The sequence below is a fragment of the Microchirus variegatus genome, assembly GCF_963457635.1.
Source record: "Microchirus variegatus genome assembly, chromosome: 21".
NCBI classification, from domain to species: domain Eukaryota; kingdom Metazoa; phylum Chordata; class Actinopteri; order Pleuronectiformes; family Soleidae; genus Microchirus; species Microchirus variegatus.
In genome coordinates, this window is record NC_139822.1 from 14,336,793 (window position 1) to 14,361,488 (window position 24,696).

The 24,696-nt window shown below is 41.1% G+C and overlaps 4 protein-coding genes across 4 annotated transcripts; 3 read left to right on the forward strand and 1 right to left on the reverse strand.

Moving 5' to 3' along the window:
* The first annotated feature begins 307 nt into the window (after positions 1-307).
* mgst3b (microsomal glutathione S-transferase 3b) lies at positions 308-2,326 on the forward strand. The gene is made up of 4 exons (XM_083907437.1): positions 308-526; positions 672-794; positions 1,096-1,168; positions 2,016-2,326. Exons 1-4 carry the CDS (start codon positions 401-403, stop codon positions 2,114-2,116), a joined length of 423 nt encoding a protein of 140 aa, XP_083763563.1. The 5' UTR covers positions 308-400; the 3' UTR covers positions 2,117-2,326.
* Positions 2,327-3,115: 789 nt separating this feature from the next.
* Positions 3,116-7,294, forward strand: tmem50a (transmembrane protein 50A). Its single transcript, XM_083908129.1, has 7 exons — positions 3,116-3,207; positions 3,719-3,824; positions 5,354-5,466; positions 5,993-6,060; positions 6,220-6,312; positions 6,460-6,520; positions 6,609-7,294. The coding sequence occupies exons 2-7, from the start codon at positions 3,723-3,725 to the stop codon at positions 6,652-6,654; spliced, it is 483 nt and encodes a 160-aa protein (XP_083764255.1). The 5' UTR covers positions 3,116-3,207; positions 3,719-3,722; the 3' UTR covers positions 6,655-7,294.
* Positions 7,295-7,439: 145 nt separating this feature from the next.
* rhd (Rh blood group, D antigen) lies at positions 7,440-10,376 on the reverse strand (the record flags this gene model as incomplete). Its single annotated transcript, XM_083908042.1, has 10 exons — positions 7,440-7,466; positions 7,563-7,636; positions 7,834-7,913; positions 7,993-8,120; positions 8,199-8,336; positions 8,474-8,646; positions 8,735-8,882; positions 8,963-9,113; positions 9,184-9,364; positions 10,226-10,376. 10 exons carry the CDS (start codon positions 10,374-10,376, stop codon positions 7,440-7,442), a joined length of 1,251 nt encoding a protein of 416 aa, XP_083764168.1.
* Positions 10,377-11,854: 1,478 nt separating this feature from the next.
* On the forward strand, positions 11,855-23,386 carry maco1b (macoilin 1b). The gene is made up of 11 exons (XM_083907626.1): positions 11,855-12,094; positions 13,968-14,109; positions 14,432-14,558; positions 15,631-15,754; positions 16,056-16,234; positions 16,932-17,508; positions 19,371-19,529; positions 19,677-19,859; positions 19,954-20,074; positions 20,885-21,059; positions 21,402-23,386. The coding sequence occupies exons 1-11, from the start codon at positions 12,015-12,017 to the stop codon at positions 21,602-21,604; spliced, it is 2,070 nt and encodes a 689-aa protein (XP_083763752.1). The 5' UTR covers positions 11,855-12,014; the 3' UTR covers positions 21,605-23,386.
* The last annotated feature ends 1,310 nt before the right edge of the window (positions 23,387-24,696 follow it).

Sequence of the window (24,696 nt, forward strand, 5' to 3'; positions counted from 1 at the left end):
TACGTAACCTTTCTGTTTTTGCCAGTCGTATTTAAACTACAGGTCCTCAAGTCAGATAAAGACAATTTGACTTTAAGTTCCTATTTACATTTATCTGGGAAAACAAGACTGACTATATTAAACGTTTATTTAAAATTTAAAATGTATTTATTATTTATTTTTCAGTATTAGCACATGTTTGATTCACACTCCATACCAGATGGTGGCGGTAATGCGCCAAATAGCCATACAACCTCAAAGCAGAAGAAGCAGCAGCTACACCCTTCTGTTTACTGGTTGCCTACTTCCTTCCTTCCTGCCTCTCTCCCTTTATTCCTTTCTCGTCACTTGTGCAAACCTGTCGCCGTACGCCCCCGTAACTCGTCGCGACTGAAAAACAGTCCACATTTTCCGCTGAAAGATGGACGTTCTCACGGTGCTGCCGTCCAACTTTGGATATGTCATATTTACTTACCTCTACAGCTGGGTGATGTTGGGGTATTTAGCTATCAAGGTTGGCGCTGCTCGGAAGAAGTTCGGCGTGAAGGTAGGGGAAGTTTGTCGGTCTCTGATTTCGCTCCTTTTTCCAATTTGTCCCACATTGCGTGTGTATTTTGTTAAACGTTTGATCAGGAATCGAAATGTGTGGATGCACTTTCAATTTCATTTTCACACTTTGCTTGATTTTGCAGTATCCCACCATGTACAGTGACAAGGAGCAGGTGTTCAACTGTGTACAGAGAGCACACCAGAACACCCTGGAGGTTTACCCACAGTGGCTTGTTTTCCAGACCATTGCAGCTCTTGTCTACCCAGTATGTGTTCTTTATTTTCTTCATTATACATGTTTCTCTTTGGCTGCAATCTGTGGCCTGAAAGTATTTGCATTGGATGGGCAAGCCTCATGATCTTTGGCACATTTCACAAGATAACAAACGCCAAGATAGTGTCACCATGACTAAGCATTTTTTTTTAAATTCACAGTTTGACACAAATCTCAACAACCAATGATCAAAATGCACTTTTTTTTTAATCCAAAACTAACACATAAATAACATAAATAAAGTATTACCCTGTATGTCCCCATTGTTTCTGATTCTCTGCTTTTCATCGTAGTTGTCTGCATCTGTGTTGGGAGCTATTTGGGTGACCAGCAGGTTGTCCTATGCCTGGGGATATTACACAGGAGGTAAGAGTGACTTACACCAAATGCACAAATTCACAATTCACTTACTTTTTTTTTTAATGTATGCAAAGACATTTAACTCATCCTGGACAAACCTGGACATGAATACATGAATTTGTATTTTCAGAACTTGAAAACTACTTTTTGCACTACTTTTAACCTTTGGAACTACCTTTAACCCTATTTCCAGTCTGTTTAATATTATTGTACTAGTGTTGCCCTGAGTGGATGTGTGGATGTTTTATGTTTTTAAGGAGCTGCTGGACAGTTGAATTTCCCTTCAGGGATAAATAAAGTACTATCTATGTATCTACATTTTCACAAATGTCTATGTTGACATTGAAGATACAATAACTGCACATGAACAATTATATGGATCATTGTTTTACATTACACCAGATTTAGCCTCATATCAGTAGCCAGATCTGCTTTATTGTGACCATATTTATTTATAATAAGCCTCAATGGACAAACATTTTTGAGTTTTCATGCTACCTGAGGTCCACACATATTATCCAATACACTTTGAAAGGAAGGGTGAGGTGAGGGATATTATGCGGCAACATGCAACTTCAAAACATTTTAAAAGTTTGTTTTTTTAAAGGTTGTAGCGACTATAAAGCCAAATTGAAAACGCCATATGAGGCCGAGTTGGCCCTGAAACGTGACACGTGCGTCAAACAAAAGTTATTTTGAAGAAGTTAATGCAATTGATTAAAGGAAATGATCACTGAAAAACTGTAACAGATGAAAAATGAATAATATGATACACAAAAACTAAGATATACAACATATATTAATAGTGTAATGTGTCAACAGAAGGATTTTGTTTTGCTGTGTTTTATTCCAGATCCATCCAAGAGGTTGAATGGTGCCTATGGCTACATTGGATACTTTGGAGTCATCATTCTGTCCATAGCTGTAGCCTTGCAGTTGCTCGGTGTCTTTTAAGATGATTGTCGTCTTGCAGTTTATCCTTCTCACTGGCAGGTTTTCTGTTTCACAGGACCTCTCATACCATGTTTCCCTTGTTTCTGCACTGGCATAGCATTACACCACTTTTAAGGAAACATGTTTTATTTACCACTATTTTATATCTTTTCATATTTTCATTCGTATTCCATGTAATCACTGGCAATAAACTAAATTCTACTGTCTCGATTTCAGTGTCTTTTCATCCTCTTCTTCCCACAGTTGAAAGCATTGTCATGCGTGAATAATACAAGGTTTAGCTGCAGGGGAAAAGAGGCCTCATGTGACTCACACATGATGTCCCACTTGGGAACAGAGTACTATGAAATCAAGCCTGTCTCCAAATGAAAGCTCAACTCAAGACAATTAAAAATACAGTTCTATTGCGATATTTGCTTCCTGTGAGGTCACATACGTTTTTCATTGCCTTACACATACAGGTAGATATTCAAGCAGAAACATCCATTGTTCAGTAGCTCATAAATAAGAGTCATACACCAATAATTAATACATATGATGTGTTCAATACCTTACTGAGCCACAGGTGTGCAAATGAACAACGAAGCCAAATCCAAATAGACTGTTCATCAGAGGGTAAAGACCTTATCACTACTTTAATCATATTTGAACAGCTTTCAATTTATCATTCTTGTCATTCAATTATCATTCTTGTTATTTTTATTATGGTAACATATCACTTGAAAGGACCAAAGCATTGTATCTTATAATACCTAAGTAACACCTTTTGTTATGATGGTTATTACCACTGAACTGTGGTAAGAATTTTGAACTGAATAAAGCTTCGAGCTGTGATTAAGAACTTTGAACTGTGGAGGGCAGCGATACACTTTTCAGGGTACAACCAACCTGGAATTATTCTTATTAGAAGTGTCACTCAAATGCAAAGGCCCATTTTGTCCAACGGCCCCTGAATGCACCACCATCAAGCGTCTCTGAGGTTCATTTATCAAACGGTGTGGGTGAACTGCGCATGCGCGGGACTGAGCTCAGTCGGAAGCGAAGTGGAGCTAATCTAAAGGGGGGTCTACATCAGAAACCGAAAATAAAAGGTAATAATCCGTTTGAAAATAAGATTTCCACCATGTAACATAGTACACGTGTGTGTCTTTGTTTGCTACAAGCGTTGACGTTTGAGCTGTGGTGATATTTTCCCCGGACTTCGCCACCGAGAAGAAACCTTCAAGGAAATGTTTGCTAATGCCAAAGCGTCGAACAAAAGAACCGACACGGCCTTGTTTTTATCCACTCTATGAACACGTCGTCCATTTCTGTTGTTGTTGTTGTTGTTACAGAACTGCTGATTATTTACAGTATTAAGGTGACGTTACACAGTGGTCGGTGTGTATGTGTATGTGTGTGTGTGTCAGGGAGCTGAGCATCATCTCCACTATGCAGTAACTGCGCACTAAAGTAGGCGAGACATCGTCCTCCAGATTTCAGTTATCGGCCAAACAAGTTGTTGCACATCGGCTTCTGTGTGTAACTAACACACGCATTAGTCTCTCGCCTTTCACGTTGACACACTGTCACTTTAAAACGAACCGTCCTCTCTCTTCACAGAGCCATGTCGGGGTTTCTGGACGGAATCCGGTGCGGAGACTGCGAGTGCAATGTGGACTGGGGCGAGAGAAGAAACACCATCGCTTCTGTAGCTGCTGGCGTTCTGGTATTCACGCTTGATTATTTCACCAGTCCCTGAACACACCATACACTGTTACACTGTTGTGTTTATATAAGCTGCTTTGACATTTGTGCCATCGCTCCAGATTTGGATGTTTTTTAGGTGTGTCATGTTATCAAGTTTAGTTCAAACTTACACGAGCAGTTGCCAGGAGTAGGTACCACGTTGTCCACCAGATGGCTCTATACTACAACAGCACTGTGAGCAGGCGTTAACAATGTGACAGAATGAAAACAGATCACTATCACGTGAAAAGGGTGATAATTAAGTCTAGAGTTAGGTCACAGTAACAAATTGCAGGGGGGGGGGGGTGTTCATATCTCTTGTCGTTCTGCCCACTTTAAAGGTGCCCTATGTAAGAATGTGGCCAAAAACGGTTACAACATTCAAATTCAAAATACAGAGGTCTTAGGTCTCGTTTTCTGACGTAAATGGCAACCCCTGGTTGCTCGGCAGCTGAGACTTTACTGACTGGTAGGTGGCGCCACATGCCAAAACATGATTTGCAGTCTGCAAAATATTTTTTAATGCAAATATTTTGGCTGTACTGTTGTTGGTGATTTCAGTATGTTATATGAACATTATTCCTGAGTCTCTGTGACATATTAGGAGGGTTTTATGGCCAGTTGCTTTAGACCCCCCCCCCCCATTTGCCTGCATCCATGTCCTCTTTTATCAGAACAAGACGAGTTGTGCGAGTGGCATGTAATATTTCCGGTCTGGTTTGATATTTGAAAGAAGCGACAACACAGAGACCAGACCACGTGACTGGATCTAGCTTCATACATGTGATATTCACTGTAGTACACACTGACATTGTGTTTATAAGCAACAAGAAAAACACTCTACTGTACTGATCTGTGTGTGTGTCTGCACAAGTGATGGGTACAGAGAGAATAGGCAGGAGCTGAACAAATCGAAGCACTACTCATGCTGTTGTAACATGAAATAATATTTAAAGGTGCATTATGGAATAAATCTAAAGCAACTGGCCATAAAATCCTTCTAATATGTCACAGAGACTCAGGAATAATGTTCATATAACAAACTGAACTCACCACCAACAACAACAGTACAGACAAAATATTTACATTAAAAAAAACATTTTGCAGACTGCAAATCATGTTCATGTTTTGGCGTGTGGGGTGGCGCCACTTCCGCAGTCTACCAATCAATCATTGCAGTCAGTAGAGTCTCAGCTGTCGAGCAACCACGTTTTGCCAGTTACGTCAGAAAACGAAACCTAAAAGACCTCTGTATTTTGAATTTCAGTGTAGTAACCATTTTGGCCACATTCTTACATATGGCACCTTTTTAATTTTGAATCATTAGGAAAAGCTGAGTGCAGATCAGTGTTTGGCAGATGCTACTATTAAATCAACATATGAGTACTTGGAAGTGTAAAAATACTGTTATTGTATTGTTTATTAATATGTAGCTGGAAGACTTTGCTTTATGTGTTGGGAAATAAATCTGTCATCCCCTCAGGCTAACTGTGGATCTTGTTGTTGCAGTTCTTCACAGGGTGGTGGATCATCATCGACGCAGCCGTGAAATATCCAGATCAGGGACAGTTTCATCATGCCTATCACACCTGTGGAGTCATCGCGACAGTGGCTTTTCTCATGTAAGACCGACCGTGCCGACGCTAACTATAACAGGAAATATGAAAGGTCCCCTCACTTTGTGTTCCCGTAGCTTGTCGCCCCATCCCCTGTCTTCCTTCACTGGTAGAATTGCAAGCTTAAGCTGCTTTCACTTTCGCCCTAAAACCCAGATTGAGATTGTGAGCCGTCTGCCGAAGTCTCTAGTCAAACCTTATGTGATTTATGTGACAATACAACAGGAGTTTTGTTCTCAGCATGGTCTTTCATTTACCCCCCTTCACTGGGATGCTCCGGACTTTCTCTTGCTGTTGTGAATGCGTCAGCCTGAAGATGCAAAAGCAACCGAACCAATTTCTATGAAATGTGGTGAAGTAGGACATCACTCAAGAACCCAGTGAACCAACGATGTGACTGAAAGCTTCTGTAACTGCAAATAAGTGGACCACGGAATGAGATGTTTTATTTTCATAGTGTTTTTTTGGTTAAAGTAATCACTTTATAAATTAACAGTGTCTTCTAACATGTTCAAAATGTTGACCCATTTAGGATAAATGCTGTTTCAAATGGCCAGGTGAGAGGAGACAGCTACAGTGAAGGCTGCATGGGCCAGACAGGTGTGTATGATAACAAACAACTTATTTCCCCACACATGGTCTATATTGTGTATGCCCCACTTTACTTGTATAACCCTTCCTGCAGCAAAACACAAACCCATTAAAAAAGTAACGCATTGTGTCACTCAGCAGTCCACCCTTCCTTATCTCTGATTGCAGGCGCGCGAGTTTGGCTGTTCATCGGCTTCATGCTGGCCTTCGGTTCTCTCATTGCCTCCATGTGGATTCTGTTCGGCGGTTTCGTAGTGCCTCGTGAGTCCTGCTAATCTCCTTTGCATGTCACAAATGTCTGCCAATTACTGTGGAAACAGTTTTGGGGTGTGGTAAAGTCAAGTCAAGTTGCAGGATGACACATTAAACATGCAAAAATTATGCTGTTTCTTTTTTCTTTTTTTTCAGAGAAACCTGTCGTGTACCCGGGTATTGCCATCTTCTTCCAGAATGCATTCATTTTCTTTGGGTAAGTCCGTCGTTCCTCAGTGACCCGTCTCTCTCAGCCGATGCTCACACTTCGCTTTCTTATACTGTCTTCCCGTTTTTATACGCAGGGGCTTGGTCTTCAAGTTTGGACGTACAGAGGATTTGTGGCAGTAATGGACTTTGTTGTCTTTGTGTCCGCTGTTAAACACTTTGCTTTCCGTAATGGTGTGAGACGATGCTTTAATGGTTGTCCACTTCATATATATATATATATATATAAATATATATAAAACTTTTTTAGCATTGAGATTAAAATGTTTAATTTAAACTGTTTTCTGTATAATGGCTAAATCATGGCTATTCATTGTTAGTTTGAATATTTGGCACATCTTCAAAAGTAGCCCTGTTAGTTTGAATGGTTTACAGCTTGTGTGTATTCTGAAATTGTTGGCAGGCGGGGGAGTCCGTGCATAGCATGAAACTTCATACACACACAATATATTTGGGCTTAATGTTTTAAGACACTGTACGCACGGGCAAATAGTGAATGTAACTGTCTGAGTTTGTTTGTATTTCTCTTGAAATAACACTGTCATCTCTGAAGCTTTGCCGTCATCCAGATGCATTGTTCATGCTTAGTTTTGCTTGAAGGTTTCACAACTGTATATTTTGTTTTTGCGTACTAGAGATTTGTACTTTTCTGCCACACTTCAGTTTTGCTTGTTTAACAGCCAAACCATGATGTTGTTGTCTGGCAATCATGGCAGCATTAACATAAACATACCAAACGTTGAATAAAACTTTCATTCATGGATTGTTGCTGCTTTTAATTTGTTTTTCCTTAACCACACACAAATAGAAACATCTCATTACTACACTGTATTTTCATGCCTATGTATATACATAGGCATGAAAATAGCTTCCTCCAGCATTCCAGACTAACCCGGTTCTCCACGTTCTTACTTTCTCTTTGCAAGATGAGGAAACTGTAAAATATAAAGTCGATTAATAAGATGTAGCACAATAGAAAATGTTAATTATCTTCCTGTAGAGATGAAATGAACATGATGTTGATGACATACCTCCCAGAAAGCCTGGTCGTCATAACACTTGTTGTCTTGGGGTGTTCTCCAGAAGTCCCACTTGAGGAGAAGTCCTTTTTGAAAAAAAAATTAAATAGGAGAAAAAGCTTACAAATGGGAAACAGTATTGATATAAAGGACTGTAGATCACCATCAGATCTGTTTAGCAATGCAGTTATGCTCTATTAAATCCTCTCCTATATCTATATGTGAAAAGGGTCTATTATGCCAATCATCATACTCTCTAATGGACACAAAACGGATCATTTACCTGTGATGATTCCCACGGACATGCTTATAGCGATGGTGGCGAGGAGAGTACAGATATGATATACAGCAAAGCGGATCGCCCTGCGAATGAAGGACACACGGTGTCACACCTTTTTGTGTGTTTGTGCGCTGAAAATCTGATCTGATAAGTTACTCTTACGTTGTGTGATCGTCGAACTCTTGAACCTCCAGGACGAGACGTATTAGCCATCCCAGGAGACCGGGGAGGCCATGGGTGCTGAGAACAGCACGGGTGTCGTGGAATTGAAATGCAAGAAGCATTTGCGTCTAAAAAGTAAGAGATGAATCAGGAGTTATAATATAAGGCAAGCTAATGTGCATTGTCTAAGAGGTGACGGTCAAAACCTTTAGGTATCGGTGTCCAATGGTCGAGAGAACTGCAGCAGTGAGTCCAATTGTCATGGCCACCCACGGCTGATGAACCGCTGATAATGCGACGCTAACAGCAACACCACCAGCAAGGATACATTCCTGCATGTGGATCTGACAAAGGAGTGAAGACACGAGCTCAAAGGCAGACCATGATATCAGCAGACTGATTTGCTGATCCCAAGCTCTTTCAGTCAAGCTCATGGATGGTGGACTAATTGTGTGTTAAGATATCAAACGTCAGATCGTACCAGGTTGAGTTTTCCCTTGGGACTGGAGAGCACAGACGTGGCAGCTGCTGCTACGGCACTGACGGCCAGGGCCAGGTAGGTGCTGCACACGGCCCCGACCTTCCTCCCAGGAATACGATCGCCCACAAGGACTGAGTTGAAACTTGGCCAAAACATCCAGAGAAACAAAGTCCCTGGAGAACAGAGAAGGTTAGTGCCTGAACCTTAGGATTGCCCTCTTACAGCAATAATGTCAGAAAAAGAAGGGAGATTATTACAAACCTAACATGGAGAACAGTCCAGATCGTTGGTCAAATGTCTCTTTTTCAAACCGCTGCATTGAACCTTTCCGGTACATGATCCAAGACAGCATGAGTCCAAAGAAAGTCCCAAAGATGTGAAGCAACGTGATGCTGTTCAGCAGGTGATCCTCCAGTCGGGAAAGAAACATTTACAGCAGATTACCAACAAAATCAGGACAGTCCTGAGTGTGCATCAAATGTTGCTTACTTTGAGCAAGGTCTGCAGGACCCATTTATTCAGGATGAACCCAGACACCTCCAGCAGGGAGATGAGGACGAGTTGGACAGGGTTGGTCTTCCCCAGCACAGCTCCAATTGAAACGAGGACAGAGGCCGTGCACATTTCAGCATCTATCAAACTAAAATGAGACATGTCAAAACTAGATCTGTAAAAGAATCAGAAGATTTCATTCGGTGTTATCATGCTACCTTCTCAAATCGATCCTGATCTTCCCTCTGAAGGTCTCGATACCATTGAGTATAATTGCCCATTGAGTGGCCACCACTGCCACAAGTAGAGTGAACGAAGTGGCACTGAAACCATACCGCACCAGGAAAGTGCTTAAGAAGCCGAAACCTAGAATCAGCATCACGTTCACATCCTGGAACACTGCAAGAGAAGAGTGGGCAGTGGTGCAGTTTGTGAACAGGAAAGGCAGGCAACTGCGGCACGGGGCCCCGAGCCGATACGGGGCCCCCGACACTCGGAGCCTGAGGGCTGTTTTTTTACTTAAATGCATCAGTGAGCAGCCGCCTCCACGTCCCCCTTAAACAACAATGGGCGATTTGCAATAACATTGCAGTAGGAAAAGGGTTTTTTTTTCAGTTATTTACAGTTTTTTATTGTTCTATATATTTGTATTGTTTTATAATGTGAGTTCTTTACAGTGTACAAGTTTATGTAGTTTTTTAAAAGCTATTTCCAGTATTTTATTGTTCTTCACATTTATATTTTCACATACTTTTTTACCATTTTTTTCCATGTTATTTCATTCATTTTGGAAAAAGAAATATTTTGAACTCATACATTTTTGTTGGTGTCAGATCATTTGTAACATAATGGTGATGAACACTGGTTGGAAGGCCCCCCTGGAAATTTTTGCTTAGGACCCCTACAGACTCTAGAATCGCCTCTGAGAGGGGGCTTTAGAATCTGAATCACAATACAGTGAAATGCAATGTTGTCTGGTGTGTTTCAGCTGATAGTTGATGAGTTTTCAGGAGGAAAAGCAGATCATCTGCTCTAACACAACTGCGGCAGTAACTGTCGCAGCTTATCAATATCCAGCAGTGATAAAAGGAGCCCCTCCCCATACTCACCACAAACATGTCACTTCATTCAGCTTTTTTAATAACAGTTGGGAGTACTTAACAAACTATTATTATGTTTTTCCTTGGAGAATTATTCAACTCAAACATGATGAACTGTTTACCATTTCACCACCCAACCACTTCCACATGCACTACTCACTTGGGTAGACGTTGGTGAAGGTGTCCCTGTGTGCGCTCACGTGGATCTGGATCTCAGCGTAAAAGTAAAAGATGACAATGAAAGCGAGCTGCAGGAGAAGCAGCGTCGGTGCCAGGCAGGGGCGCAGACTTGGTGCGTACCGAGGAGCCATTGGAGATGTTCTCTGCAAGCTCCTTCTTCACCAGCTGACTGACGCAAGTGCGCGGTTGGCGCAATTTGAACATGGGCGCAACTCCAAGCTCCTCATTTCATTTTTTTCTTTCTTTTTCTTTTTCTTTTTTTTTTTTTTTAATCCAGAGACAGAATGAAATATATATTTCAGGGCTTGTCCTGCATAATGGAATTAGGTTGTGCATGCCAAAAAAGTTATATTATTTCATACACACATCAGACACAACACAAGTTATATATTTGTTTTACTTACTGTTACACATTAGAGCTATAGTTACACATACAGTATGTAATTATGTGCCCAACATACGTATAACACAAAACTGGTAACTGAGTATGGTGTAGGCCAGGGGTCACCAACCTTTTTGAGACAGAGAGCTACCTTAAGGGTAAAAAAATAATATGGAGGGCTACCATATAATATTTTTTTGTTTGTTTACCATTTAAATGATTAATATTATGCATTCAACTGCATACACATTCATTCCAGTGCTTACTCCTAACGATTACCAGTTTTTATAAACAATATCAAAGATATTTTACTGAGCGATCATATGGATACATGCAAGTGAGGTGAAGTGAAGTTAGCCCGCGGGCACCGTATTGGCTGCCTGCGGGCTACCAGGTGCCCGCGGGCACCACGTTGGTGACCCCTGGTGTAGGCTGATCTGTCTCTTTTATTTTTTATGTCACATTATTAATGTTTGTGGATAAAGTAATTCAAAACAAGCTATGGATACACACCAATCTGCCACAATAGAATCAAATGCCTATTTTCATGATGTGGCTGACTTTTATACATAATAATAATAATAATAATAATAATCTCAGCATCTACCAAGCTGTAATGAGAATCAGAAAGATAAAATAACCAAGAATTAAAGATATAATAGTAACTCCACTATGGCATTTCATTAAGGACCTACAGTACACACACATACACATTTATACAGTGTACACAATTTAACCTGGTAACAGAACACAGGACACACATGGGGGCGAGTCTAGTCAGTGAACCACATAGAAATACCCTCGTGTAAATCACTTTCATGTGCTGGCGCTTCTTATGTCAGTGAGAGTTTTGTATGTTGTATTATTATTATTATCCCCTGCTTTTAATAATAAACCCACAGTGGAAACCTCTCAGACAAAGCCCGCCTCTGCTGTCAGCTCATTGGTCAATCGTCCGTGCCCAATTTATCCACAAGGCTCTGATTGGCCGAAGGGCGGGACGGCCCTCTGCTCCTCGCTCTGTCCTGTTTGTCTTTGGCGGAAGAGAAATGAGCGAGCGGCTTCTGTGCAACGTAAGTGGCTCATCTCTGTATCCGTCAAAGAGGAGAGGCCTCGGCGGAGAGATTAATTGGATATACCAGCCGTCTGACAACCGGGCATACGTACAATGTCGAGCGGCTTGTTCTTATTGAGCCTGCGCTAACAGAAAAGGAGGAGGTTCCCGAATAGGGTCCTTTATTTATTTCTTTGTTTCCAACGGGGGGAAAAAAATAATAATAACAGCGACAGATACAATAGGTAGTTCATTTATTATTTTGTCTGTACACACAAGAAAACTGGATAAGATTACAGTGGTTACTCGAAGGCCAAAGCCAAGGGGAGGAGGATGAAGCGGCGCAATGCGGACTGCAGTAAACTCCGACGGCCGTTGAAACGGAACCGAATCACCGAGGGTATATACGGCAGGTAACTTCCATGGAGCCCGACCAACGGTCCTCCTCAACACAGTAACGGGCGCACTGCATGGGGATTCCCGTGACTTCACAGCTGCACACCGTGAAAGTTATTAACACTGTCACTCATACTTGAACGGGCTACCACAGCTAGCACTATTATTATCTTAGCGAGCTCAAGTGTATGCTAGCGGTATATTTGGTAGTGCATTTGTGAGAAGGTATCGTTAGCTGTTAAGCTAGCTGTAGCGCTAGGCCGCAACACAGCCTGTTTTGCACCATGTTTCAGAGTATCTGTCATAGCAACGTGACAGCTTCAAGGAATGTTGTTGGCAGCGTTAGGAAACTGATAGAAACCGTCAGTTAAATGCCAGTACCCCACGTTTGTTGTCACCTGTGAGCCCTGTCAAAATGAGTCGCTTCCCTGTTAGCCAATGTAACTTATGTTAGCTAGCGCCAAAGCATCTTTGTCTGTTTACTGCCAACATTTACACACACCTTACACACACACACACCTTGCTCATCCACGCACGTTTAGACCCGTGTGTATATTAACCAAACATGATTACACGGCTTGTTTTGCAGTATTCAAATCTGGAATCTTAATGTAGCATGTCTGTTCAGCTCTTGACAGGCGCTACCTCCGTGTGCCTTTTGTGTATCTGACAAAACTAACCCCAGGAGCCACTTGTTACACGTGGCATTTAGAGTTGTTAGTCAGTCTTTGAACTATTGACAGATGCCCCTGCGTAACACTTCTATCCTCCTTTGATGCGCACACATCACCCCGCTGTATTTCTGCCTGAGTCTCAGTGTTACAACAACACAAATGTCAACTCTGATCATCCAGCAATCTATAAACATCATGGAAAACATCATGAAAAACTGCACTACGCACAAGTATAGTATTTGTAGACTGTACGATGATGACAATTGAAATTGTATGTTATGATCGGGGTTAAAATTGACAGTGTGTGAATTATTATATGAAATGTATGGATTGAAACATGCAATTGCTTCAGAAAGTATTGTTTTCCAACTCAAATGTGCATTGTTTTGCAGAGGCTACATCAACTTAACACGGTGCTAACTATTGTTTAATGTTTATACATTATTATTAGTCAAAATCAGTAGGGATGGACACATGTATTGAAACTGCGGTTTGCAATTTCTCCCGTCTTCACTGCTCTGTGTCAGTGTGGTCATGTAGTCGCATGTATCTCATTCAATAACTTTTTCTCAATAGTTTTTTGCAGATGCTGAAAACTTATGCCTAACTACAACATTTGACGCGAGCTAGTTTAGACGATATATGCAGAAGCAGTTCATGGCAGCACGGACACTGCGAGATGGTCTTCCTAAATGTCTGACAGGCTCATTTTGGTTGCAAGACCATGAGAATGGCTTTGAGCATCTCACAGTATGATGCAGGACCACAGTTTCAGAGCCATAACCAAAAAGAAACGCCATGAGCGTCTGTTGTCTTTCTTCTGCAATAGTCCCAAATCCTACAATGTAAACCGAGTATTAGAAAGAGCCAGCAATAAATGACAACATTGTCTCTGATTCTCCAACCTCCACAGCCCCCGAGAAGCATCGGTACATAAGTACAAGATGTAGACCTTTTACTGTATAATCTTCTCAGAAGTCTCTCTGATTTCTATATACTTGTACTGAGTAAGGTGCATCTAATTTGTCAAACTGCAGCTCCAGAGACATCATACACCTGTACACACTCATAATCCACAATTATTAATCGGTTTAGGATGAGCAGTGTTTGACAAAAATCACATTGCCAATGTAAAAAGAAGAAACACTTTAACCTTATTGATGATTGTGTTCTTTGTATTCCAAATCTAATGTCATTCACTTCTTCTCATTTCTAGTACCTTCCTGTACCTGAAGTTCCTGGTGGTGTGGGCACTGGTGCTTCTGGCAGACTTTGTACTTGAATTCAGGTTTGAGTACCTCTGGCCATTCTGGCTCTTCATCCGGAGTGTGTACGACTCCTTCAGATACCAGGGACTGGTGAGTAGCTTTGGCTGATCTTATTAGGTTGGAATTATGTAAACAGGAGAGAGCATGCCTACAGTGAACATCACATTTCAGATTTGAATAGTGCCACACGTGCAGTATCTGATCAGGCATTAGTCTGGTGTCTAAGTATTTATTTCCTTTGATTCTAGTCAGCTTGTTGCGATTGAAATGTATTGTGTAGGTGTGTGTTTTGGTGCCCTACAGCTTAGTGCTAGTTCACAGCGTGAACAGTTAGAATTGAACTGAGTAAAAGTAAAAATCTACGTCTCTTTCTAGCAAATTGTTTAACACAACCACCTCTCCTACCCTACAGGCCTTCTCAGTATTCTTTGTGTGTGTGGCATTTACCTCGGACATCATTTGCCTCCTCTTCATCCCGGTGCAATGGCTGTTCTTCGCTGCTAGTACCTATGTGTGGGTGCAGTATGTTTGGCACACAGGTACGGCTTCCTCTGTTTAGATGTCTTGATATTTGTTGGTTTTTAATACTGCATATGACAAATGCCAGTGATTAAATTAAGTATTGTGAGATCCAGGAACAAAAACTGCTTCATGGCTATGACCTTTGTGTCTGCAGAAGGTCTGTAGACCCAGGCTTTCTGTTTGTTTGCTCAGAAAGACAATTAAGGTAAATTAAAATGGGTTAGTGCCTCCACTTCCTTTTTTCAGAAGAGCAGGTGTGAAAAATGTTGTGTAATACCCATGCACATTGTGTTATCATATTTGCAAGTCATAGTTTTGCCTCTTAGAATTTTGCATGGTGTGTGTAAATGAGCTGCGCTCTGCGGATTAGTTGTCACTCACTGATTTAGTGGTATCCCCCCTGCTTTGACCAAAGGCCAGGTGTCAGATTTGAGATCCTCGTGCCAGCTGGGGGAGGAGAAACACAAAATGATCACCACTTGCTGTCCCAGCTCACTTAGCTTAACTCGCCACACATGCACAACCATAGGACGTCACAGATGTATTAATATTTATCCCACCACATAGTCTGGTGGTGAAGCTATCTAAGCATGTCACAGCCACAGAAGCAGTGGTTGATGTAGGCATCGTGATCACTCTCTTATAAGGGTCGAGTGGTTCTGTTAATCAAATGGTTAACCAAGCTAAACACACACACACACATACATACATACATACACGTGAGTCTGTAAGAATGGCAAATCTATTTAAGTCAAGTCTATATTTGCACAGTTGGTTGTTGCCACATCAACCAACCCTAACCTAACCCCTGACCCTAACGTGTATTTGGCTTTAGTCGTCAGTGGTTTTTTTTTTAATTTTTTTAATGTATGCTAATATAATGATTTTCTGATGCTATACAAAAAATGGATGTTATGTTTAAACACTGAAACTGGATGAACTTTTACTTTGGCAAAGCTATGATGAAATTGAATTTAGGTAGTGTTAATCAAGGAAAAGTAAAAGATTATCTTCTCTTTGTTTGGACACAATACGTTTTTATGCCCACCTCTAACATCTTTGTCCTGCTTTGATGTTTATTTTTTTCAGAGAGGGGGGTCTGTCTGCCCACAGTGTCTCTTTGGATACTGTTTGTATACATAGAGGCAGCCATCAGATTCAAAGACCTGAAGAACTTCCACGTGGACTTGTGCCGTCCTTTTGCTGCACACTGGTGAGTCACTACTGTGTTTTGACAAGGTGCACTGTGCTAGACAGTATGGCTTTGTTTGAGGGACACGTCTGGCTTTCGTGTCATGATGACGCCGTTGTCTAAACTGAACATGCTGCTTCTTTTACTGTTTCACACCACATATATAGTATATATTGTGTGCCACGTTCCTCCTTAATACTAATACTTTAGTTTGACAAATTGTGTTATTTACATAGAAAAATAAACATCTGGATTACTTCTTTCAATCCATAATTGAAGCTCAGACTTATATCAGTATTTGTCATGTCTGTCGTGTCTGTAGCATTGGCTATCCGGTGGTTACGTTGGGCTTCGGCTTCAAGAGCTATGTAAGCTACAAGATGCGCCTCCGGAAGCAGAAGGAGGTGCAGAAGGAGAATGAGTTTTACATGCAGCTGCTGCAACAGGCTCTGCCTCCAGAGCAACAGATGCTTCAGAGGCAAGAGCGAGAAGCAGAAGAAGGTAAAGTTCAAACATTCATGTACATGGATATCTGATACACATTGTTTGGATTGTGTAAAATGAAACTTGTATACCTTTTTTATCTTGTTAATTTTTGTATTAACATGTGACAGTTTACACAGCCGTGATATAATGGATGGTTATAAATGAGGCCCTAAAAAATTGGTGTTTTTCTTTTTCAACACACCTAGGCTTTGATCAAGTTTGTCATAAGTCCAACATTATTTCAACTTTCATCTGCAGCATTTCACACTCAATCCAAAGTATGTGGTTCCATGACTACCTGCCTTTTAGTTTAGTAAACGCCCAGTGCCAATCATGATGCCAAGATTCTCTGCTTTTCTGTATGCAAATAATGCATAGCTTTTAAAATGGTTTTCTTGCAGAGTTGTTTGCTCGTTGAAAATAGTCAATCGATGCAACTTAAGAATTTGTAATTGAACAAAGATCACTAAGATGAATTGTGTGGAAATGTTTTCCAACATTTTAACACAACATGAATCTCTCTCTGTGTCCTCACTAACACAGCTTATACTAATACTATAGTCAAATTTAAGATATGCAGAATTAAATATTGGACAAATGAGGGTGCAGTGTTGAGTACAGGAGACTATTTCGGTGTCTTATTAGATGATGTTTCATGTCACTTGTCGTATTTAATACACCCCCTCTTTGTTTACTTCTTTTTGTCATACAGCAGCAGCAGCAGCCGCAGCAGCAACTAAAGGAATATCTGAAGTGGACACCCCTTCATTGTCACAGAATGGCACCCCAGCCAATAAAAAGATAACGGCACCACTGCCGGAACTGGAGTATAGAGAAAAAGGGAAAGAGGGAAAGGGTGGCGGGGACGGTAAAAAGCAGCACAACAGCAACAGCATCCTGCCGTCGTCAGTGGACTCTAAACTCCAGGAGATGGAGTACATGGAGAACCATATGAACAACAAGAGACTGACCACAGAGCTGGGCAGCACAGAGAACCTGTTGCTTAAAGAGGACAACAATTCCTCCTGCTCTTCCTCATCCTCTTCTTCCTCCAAAAACTACAAAAATGCTAGCAGCAATGCCGCAACACTGAACTCCTCACCCCGTGGTCACAGTGCTACCAATGGCAGCGTGCTTTCCTCTGCACCGTCCTCCTCCTCTTCCTCAGGGAAGAATGAGAAGAAGCACAAGTTATCAGTGGGTAAGGGGACATCGGGTGGCTCCCACAAGGATCCGACAGACAACTGTATCCCCAACAACCAGCTGAGCAAGCCAGAAGCACTGGTTCGGTAAGAAATGCAATCTGATACACAGCCAAATTATTTGATTCAGTGATATGTCAGACAGCTGAATAGTTGGGCTGCATGACTTGTCATGTGTTCGTTTATTTAATGGAAATAACATGTAAATATGCCAGATAATAGCCTTTGGCTAATTTACGACTATTTACCCTAGATAAAATACTCAAGTACGCACATACTAAAAGGTAACACAACAAGAAAAATCTTTAATAAAGGGCTGCAATGATCAGTTGATTTGCTAAATTAATCAACTAATTTGATAATCGATTAATCGTTTTTCTATGATTTTTCAGCTTTCATTTCTCATATAATAAAGAAATCATTAAGACTAATTAAGAATAATTATGGTTTGCTCACAAAACAAGGCGTTTGAGAGGTTCTGCACTGATCAACATTTTTGTTTGTTTGATGAATTGAGAAAATAATCCACATATTAATAATTTATTAAGAATAATTAATAATTATTAGTTGCAGCCCTATTGTATATATTTTGAAGAATATCACCCTGGACAGAAAAAATAGTTTTGGCATGGTTCTGATGGCAGAAATACTTCAATTCTAAAATTGTTAAAGGACACAATTTAATTGCAGCATTTCAAAAATATTGTTTATCTATATCTATTATCGAATATCCTTTTTTTTTATAGGAGCTCTCTGCTGTTGATTTTGCGGTTTGTTTACTTGAGTGTCCAGTGTTGTTTGCTTGTGTACCTTGGGCAAACAAAGGATCAGACATTGACTGTGGCCAAAACAAGTCCCCGGTTGTGACGCCATTGATGGTGACGAACTACTCAAAGCAAACAGATGGTCATTGATGTTTCCCGAACAGAATAAGATTCTATTTGTGGGTTGTAGCTGTTGCTATTAATTGCCAAGTACAAAAAATATAACTGAATATATAAAGCTCAGTTACTTCATGTGGCGCATAACAAATAACGTGTGAGATTTAGTAAAAACGTTATGTAGTTGTTGACGGTGTACAAAGTCACTGATGTGGCAGGATTTACTTTTATTTTTGGGATTTTTCTTTGCAGATTAATTTAGGATGTTAGCCATAGTTGACAGCAGAGAGGAGACCAGAACTATAACATCTATAGCATCAATCTGTGCTCGTTTTATGCTAAATCTCGTTCTCTGATGCTTTGACTGCTAGGGCTACAGGTGTAACTCTTCAGATGTGATTACGACTCACCTGTACAAAATTATTATCTGATGCATTTAAACCACGTGCGTGCGTTCATGTGTGTGCAATACACAATAACTCAGTTTAGCAGTATCTGTGTGGCCCACATTACTACATAAACAATAAAACACTATCATCTGCAGTACATATACAAGTGTGCTGTAATTAACAACAATCTTTTCACAAAGGGAGTTTTCCTGAACATGGAAAACATCCCAAACATTATTCTAAACAATGAGACGCAGCAGACACCAGGAGTGCAACAGTATACTAAAGACCTGCTTAGTAGTTTGTATGCATTTGCTGCATCTCCACTTTCAAAATATTGAGTGTTGAAATCATTTGCAGTGGATTTTTGCTTTCCCTCGTTCTGTGTCTGTCAACACATCAAAAGTAGTGTTAGCTTAATGTTTATTCAATGCAAATTTGACTTTGATGCAGATCTTGACTTTGATCCTCCACATGTATTGGATATTGGATTGCCCTTGCAGCTATAATAACTTGTTGTCCACAATGTACTGGGCATTTACATCATATGTGATTGAACCGTATAGATCACATTACATAAGGTGTGGAAATACTTAAACTTTGTTATTTACTGTTATTAATGTATTTTCTACGAATCATGTCTTAAGGCCATCTCTTTTCTCTCCCCTGCCTGGGACAGATTGGAGCAGGACGTTAAAAAGTTGAAGGCGGACCTTCAGGCCAGTCGGCAAGTAGAGCAGGACCTGCGAAGCCAGCTTGGCTCACTGGGCAGCGCTGAACGCTCCATACGCACCGAGCTGGGTCAGCTGCGCCAGGAGAACGAGCTGCTGCAGAACAAGTGAGTGGTGCCACAGTCCCAACAGGTCTGAACTATAGATGATCGTGTTCATTGCCCTATACAAGTATGGATGGAGACCTCACCCGTTCCTCTCCCTCTCTGTCCTATTTTTGCTAAAGTGCTGTTTTATTGTATGTGTCCCTGTAGACTCCATAATGCTGTGCAGGCAAAGCAAAAGGACAAACAGGCAGTCGGCCAATTGGAGAAGAGGCTCAAAGCAGAGCAGGAAGCTCGAGCCGCCATCGAGAAACAGCTCGCAGACGAAAAGAAGCGAAAGAAGTTAGAGGAGGCCACGGCAGCCAGAGCAGTAGCGCTAGCAGCAGCATCCAGGTACATACACATCTGACTTTAACAACACATTTGTTGCCTCTTTTACTGTATGATTATCATGTTGACTTTAATAAAACATGTGTTACTTTTTTAGGGGGGAGTGCACAGACACGCTGCGGCGTAAGATCACCGAATTAGAGACGGAGTGTAAGAAACTAACGATGGATATCAAGCTGAAGGAAGACCAGATCCGAGAGCTTGAACTGAAAGTGCAGGTGAGGATGCTGGGCTAAAAGAAAGCAATCATAAGAATTGTTATTGTCAAGCTAAAAGAATCATCTATGGAGTCTTTAAATTGGTGCTGGGCACTAGGTTAACGCACGTTAATGCATGATGCGTTTTGTGCGTGACGGCATGTTTATGTGCTATACCGGAGTCCAGGCACCGTTAGCTGCAGTAGCGCCGGTTAGCGCACCTTAAGTTGGAACTGGAGAGGTCTGTTTATTAAAACGAAAAGAGCAGCACTACAAATAACCAGCGTACCTGTGTACTGTGTATGCATGCCTCCGTTTTTAAAGTTTAGCCATACTTTAGAGACTCATTTTAACAATCCAGAGTCACGTAAACATGACGCCACGTGTCTTTTTCCGGTCAGTCATCATGGAAACGCGTCGTGCGTTAACGTTGACGCCGTTAGAGCGCCCGGCACTACTTTAAATGCAAAATGTTACTTTGTATTATTTATTTATTTAAAGATAATTTGACCAGTTCTTCATGCTAACACAATAATGCAGCTAATACAATCATGGTTGTGTTTCTTGCAACTCCTGGCCAAGGCAGTTTCTCACACATAGCTATAATCTAAGTGTATAAATCAAGTGAACACAGTGTGAAAATTGTGTGTGTTTTTTCAACTTTTTCTAATTTTGTCTCACAAATCAACAGTGGTCATACCGACTTATTTGTCGGCTAACCCAGCCGACGAGGAGAACACTGAGTCGCCAGTGTGTTTTAAAAACAACGTGTCACAGATGCCAACCTCCTGACTTTGACCCTGACATTGTCTCTTGTCCTCCATCTATCAGGAGCTTCATAAATATAAGGAGAATGAAAAAGACACGGAGGTGCTGATGTCCGCACTGTCAGCAATGCAGGACAAGACCCAGCACCTGGAGAATAGCTTGAGTGCAGAGACCAGGATAAAACTGGACCTCTTCTCTGCTCTGGGCGATGCCAAGAGACAGCTGGAGATTGCACAAGGTCGGTCCAACTGTCAAACGATGTACACTACCGTTCAGAAGTTGGGGTCACTTAGAAATGTCCTCATTTGTAAAGGAAAAGCACTTTTTTTTCAATTAATATAACATCAAATTAATCAGAAATACACTCTATACATTGTTAATGTGGTAAACGACTGTTCTAGCTGCAAACGTCTGGTTTTTAATGTACATAGGTGTATAGAGGCCCATTTCCAGTGTTCTAATGATACATTGTGTTTGCTAATAGCATTAGAAGGCTATTGGATGATTAGAAATCCCTTGTGCAATTATGTTTATGTATTATGTTATGTAAAAAATCTGGATTTTGGATGTTTGCTTCCAGGTCAAATCTTGCAGAAAGACCAGGAGATCAAAGACCTGAAGCAGAAGATAGCTGAAGTGATGGCCGTCATGCCCAGCATCTCCTACTCGACCGACACCAGCAGCATGACCCCCGTGGCCCCCCACTACTCCTCCAAGTTCATGGACACCAATCCCTCTGGCCTCGACCCCAATGCCTCCGTTTACCAGCCAATGAAAAAGTGAACGCTTCGCCCCCACCCAGCCCCCTTCCCTCCATCGACCCTTCATTTTGATTATCCCTGCAGGCCTCATCACCTTACAATCTGCTCAGCATGTCTGCAGCTGAGAACGTTGGTTTTCTTCTCGAGGGGCGGGTGGGGGTGTTGTTCTCTCCTTGCCAGGTCAGAAGGATGTTGTTTTGTGACTGTATTTGTTGTAGTTAAAACAAAAGACAAAAAAAAAAAACAGACAAACAAACAAAAAAAACAACGTAAAAAACGGGCATCACGTGTCAACTAGGAAGTCCCAGTTTTTTTTTTCTTTCTCTTAAGTGTCTAGTGAAACCTCACAGAATCGAGTATGTACCTTCATCTCAAAGGTGTTGCTCTCCCTCTCCCAACACCACTGCAACCACCTGCTCTTTGGTCCTGGGGAATAGCTGCTTTGGTTTTGCTTTTATGTTTTGTTTTGTTTTTTTAAGAAAATTGGAAATCAGTTCTCTTCTATCGTACAGCCTGACTTGTATCCCAACTTCTTGGACAGATTATTTTCTCATAAGGTAGTGAGGCGTCATCTGTACAACCAGAGGAATGTAATGCAAAGTTGGCACAGACTCTTGTCTCGGTTAATTTATTATCTTAATCTGCAAATCGACATCAAATAATCCTCGCTTTGGGGTTTGGTGGTGAATAGTTCTTTTTTTCATTTGTGTGGTTCAGTTTTGTTTAACACTTTCGACAAGCTGGGAAAGATTGCGCGTTATAAAATGAAATTAAACAAAAAGTATTGGTCAAAACGACAGCTTGTTTTCATTTATATTGCTAAGGTTTTTGACCATTGAGAGGAAGTTGTCACCAGTTGTCGCGTTCACAGTGCCTTGAGGTGAGGTGAAAGGCCCAGCCCAATCTGAATTAGTGATGACGCACCTTGGCTAAACTGGAATGCATAAGAATTTGACCTCACCCTCAGACATTGATGTGTTCTGACTGATTTCCACGCCGGTTGTGAAGTGTAAACGTCTCTTGAACTGTCACGTCGGTACACGGAAGCTCGTTCAAGCTGCTGTTAAACCCCCAAACCCCTGAAGTTGAACTTCTTTTTCTTGACTGATTTCCAGTGAAATGTTGCACTGTAGGAAACACATGCTGTTTAAAAGGGAAAAAAAAAAAAACGTTGGTCTGTGCAGTGTACACAACGCTTTGGAAATTAAAACAGAACAGTTAAATAATATTATTTAATGACTCCTCCACCTCAGTTAATGTGCCAAGACTGAAACGCTTGTTTCTCTCGTGATGTGTTCAAGAATGTACTGCAAATACATTTTGGCTGACACTCTATTTTTTGTCCAATATCAGTTGATGGAAGTTTGTGTTGAGCAGGTAGAGAACAGTGAGTCACCTGTTTGTTGTAGACTGTGTAGTTTAAAAAAAAAAGAAAAAAAAGGGACTAAAAATTAACATTCCCTTTTCAAGAAGGTTACAGTATTTCGCAACTGTCGAGCAAGAGGCTGTTATACAGCATTTTCTTTCTTTCCTTACTCCCGTTTGTGGTATTGTTATTTTCCTGCAGGTGAGAAAACTGCTGGAGTCTGATGTGGTTTTGCTGTCATCTGAAATGATCATTGTTGTGTGTGTGGTTTTCACCTACTGTATATGGAAAAGCTTTTTTTTTCCTTTCAGATGGCTCATTGGGAAAAGGATGTTGTGGAAAAAGACTAAACGTTTTAGTCGGTTGTTTGGTCAACTGATTGTTGAAAGTGTTTTTTTGTTTTGTTTTGTTTACTATGCCCACAGTCACTGCTTTAGTTTCTACCCAGGTCTGACCTTGGCTGCGCTCTCGCTCTGTGAGGTTTGCAAGGAATAAACTTTTTTTTTTTCTTGCATATCGTCTTTTTTGTGCTTGTCGCTGTAACTCGGAAGTGTATTTCGAGGAGATATTTTTGTAACCCCCAGAAAACTGCCTTAAAAACAGATCATGAGATCATATTGCCACACTCTGCTCTCCCTTTCATCACCACTAGGGGGCAGTGTCTGTGTGCTTAAAGAGACAATCCTTACTTATACCTAAATAACTCTGTCAAGAGCTACTAAACCCCCTCATTTCAAATCCTTACAATCCCATTGTATCATAAGTTTCTGTTCCTTTTTCCTCTTCAATCCTCATTTGTCTGTGTTTGTAATTCAGACGCGATCACGAGCTGTCGCACATCCTGAAACGAGTGACAATCCTGTTGCTGCGCAGGTAAAATTTAGGACGGAGATAAAGAATCACTGCCAAGGACACGGGGAAGAAAAGAGAGAGACTCCTGCTCAGCAAATTCACTCATGCCACATGATGCTTTCTTCCTCTAATACAGTGGATTGACAGGTGCAGTGAGACAAAGGCAAGTGAAGCCACTCACTCACTCTCCTCCACATTAGCAGATGCTTATACATGTGTTTTATAATCCTAAATCTGTATTTAACTGCTCATCCTGCTCCTAATTTGGTACCAGGATGGATTATATAATAGGTCTTTTCTTGCGTCCTACCTCGTCTACAGCCAATTCAGCCACAAATGAGAAACCCTCAATTATGATAAAGTCCATGGGAATTGTAATTGCAATTTCCATTCCCCTGCACCCTGTAAGTCTGCCTCTTGAGAAATATCAGAGCGCAGGTTCGACCTTCTCGTCTGACCAACAGTAATGACTTGTGGATTTTTCTTTCCCAAAAAACACCTGGTGCAACTGTGTCCCCCCCCAATGTTGCTGCTTTCAAAGCCAATATAGAGTCTGTGTCCTGCATGCTCCAATAACTATGGATGGTACCTTTTAGTTCACCTGGCTGAGTTTACAGAGGAATTGTCTACAGCGTAACAGTGATTGTAATTCTCCCGTGGCTCCATTTCTTTTGCACTAGTGCTGTAAGCGCTGCCACTTGAGCTGTATATTGAAGATATGTGGTGGTGCTGTTGCCTAATGTGTCCTTGGGGATGCATTAGCTTGTTGAATTCTTATCTCGGAGCTTGTCATCTCCTGTGAAATCTGGTGCTGTGGGATTTTTTTTTTTTTTTGAAAAGCCATTGTGCTGAACAGCTGGTTTACAGTGTGCGGCTAGGACAAAAAAACAATGTTT

Excerpts from the sequence above, each read along its gene's own strand:
- mgst3b (XM_083907437.1), top strand. The coding sequence starts at position 401 with ATGGACGTTCTCACGGTGCTGCCGTCCAACTTTGGATATGTCATATTT. Across the intron at positions 527-671 it reads GGAAGAAGTTCGGCGTGAAG|TATCCCACCATGTACAGTGA; the intron begins GTAGGGGAAGTT and ends TTGATTTTGCAG. Across the intron at positions 795-1,095 it reads TTGCAGCTCTTGTCTACCCA|TTGTCTGCATCTGTGTTGGG; the intron begins GTATGTGTTCTT and ends TTTTCATCGTAG.
- tmem50a (XM_083908129.1), top strand. The coding sequence starts at position 3,723 with ATGTCGGGGTTTCTGGACGGAATCCGGTGCGGAGACTGCGAGTGCAAT. Across the intron at positions 6,061-6,219 it reads AGGCTGCATGGGCCAGACAG|GCGCGCGAGTTTGGCTGTTC; the intron begins GTGTGTATGATA and ends CTCTGATTGCAG. Across the intron at positions 6,313-6,459 it reads CGGCGGTTTCGTAGTGCCTC|AGAAACCTGTCGTGTACCCG; the intron begins GTGAGTCCTGCT and ends CTTTTTTTTCAG.
- maco1b (XM_083907626.1), top strand. The coding sequence starts at position 12,015 with ATGAAGCGGCGCAATGCGGACTGCAGTAAACTCCGACGGCCGTTGAAA. Across the intron at positions 15,755-16,055 it reads CGTCCTTTTGCTGCACACTG|CATTGGCTATCCGGTGGTTA; the intron begins GTGAGTCACTAC and ends TCGTGTCTGTAG. Across the intron at positions 19,530-19,676 it reads AACGAGCTGCTGCAGAACAA|ACTCCATAATGCTGTGCAGG; the intron begins GTGAGTGGTGCC and ends GTGTCCCTGTAG.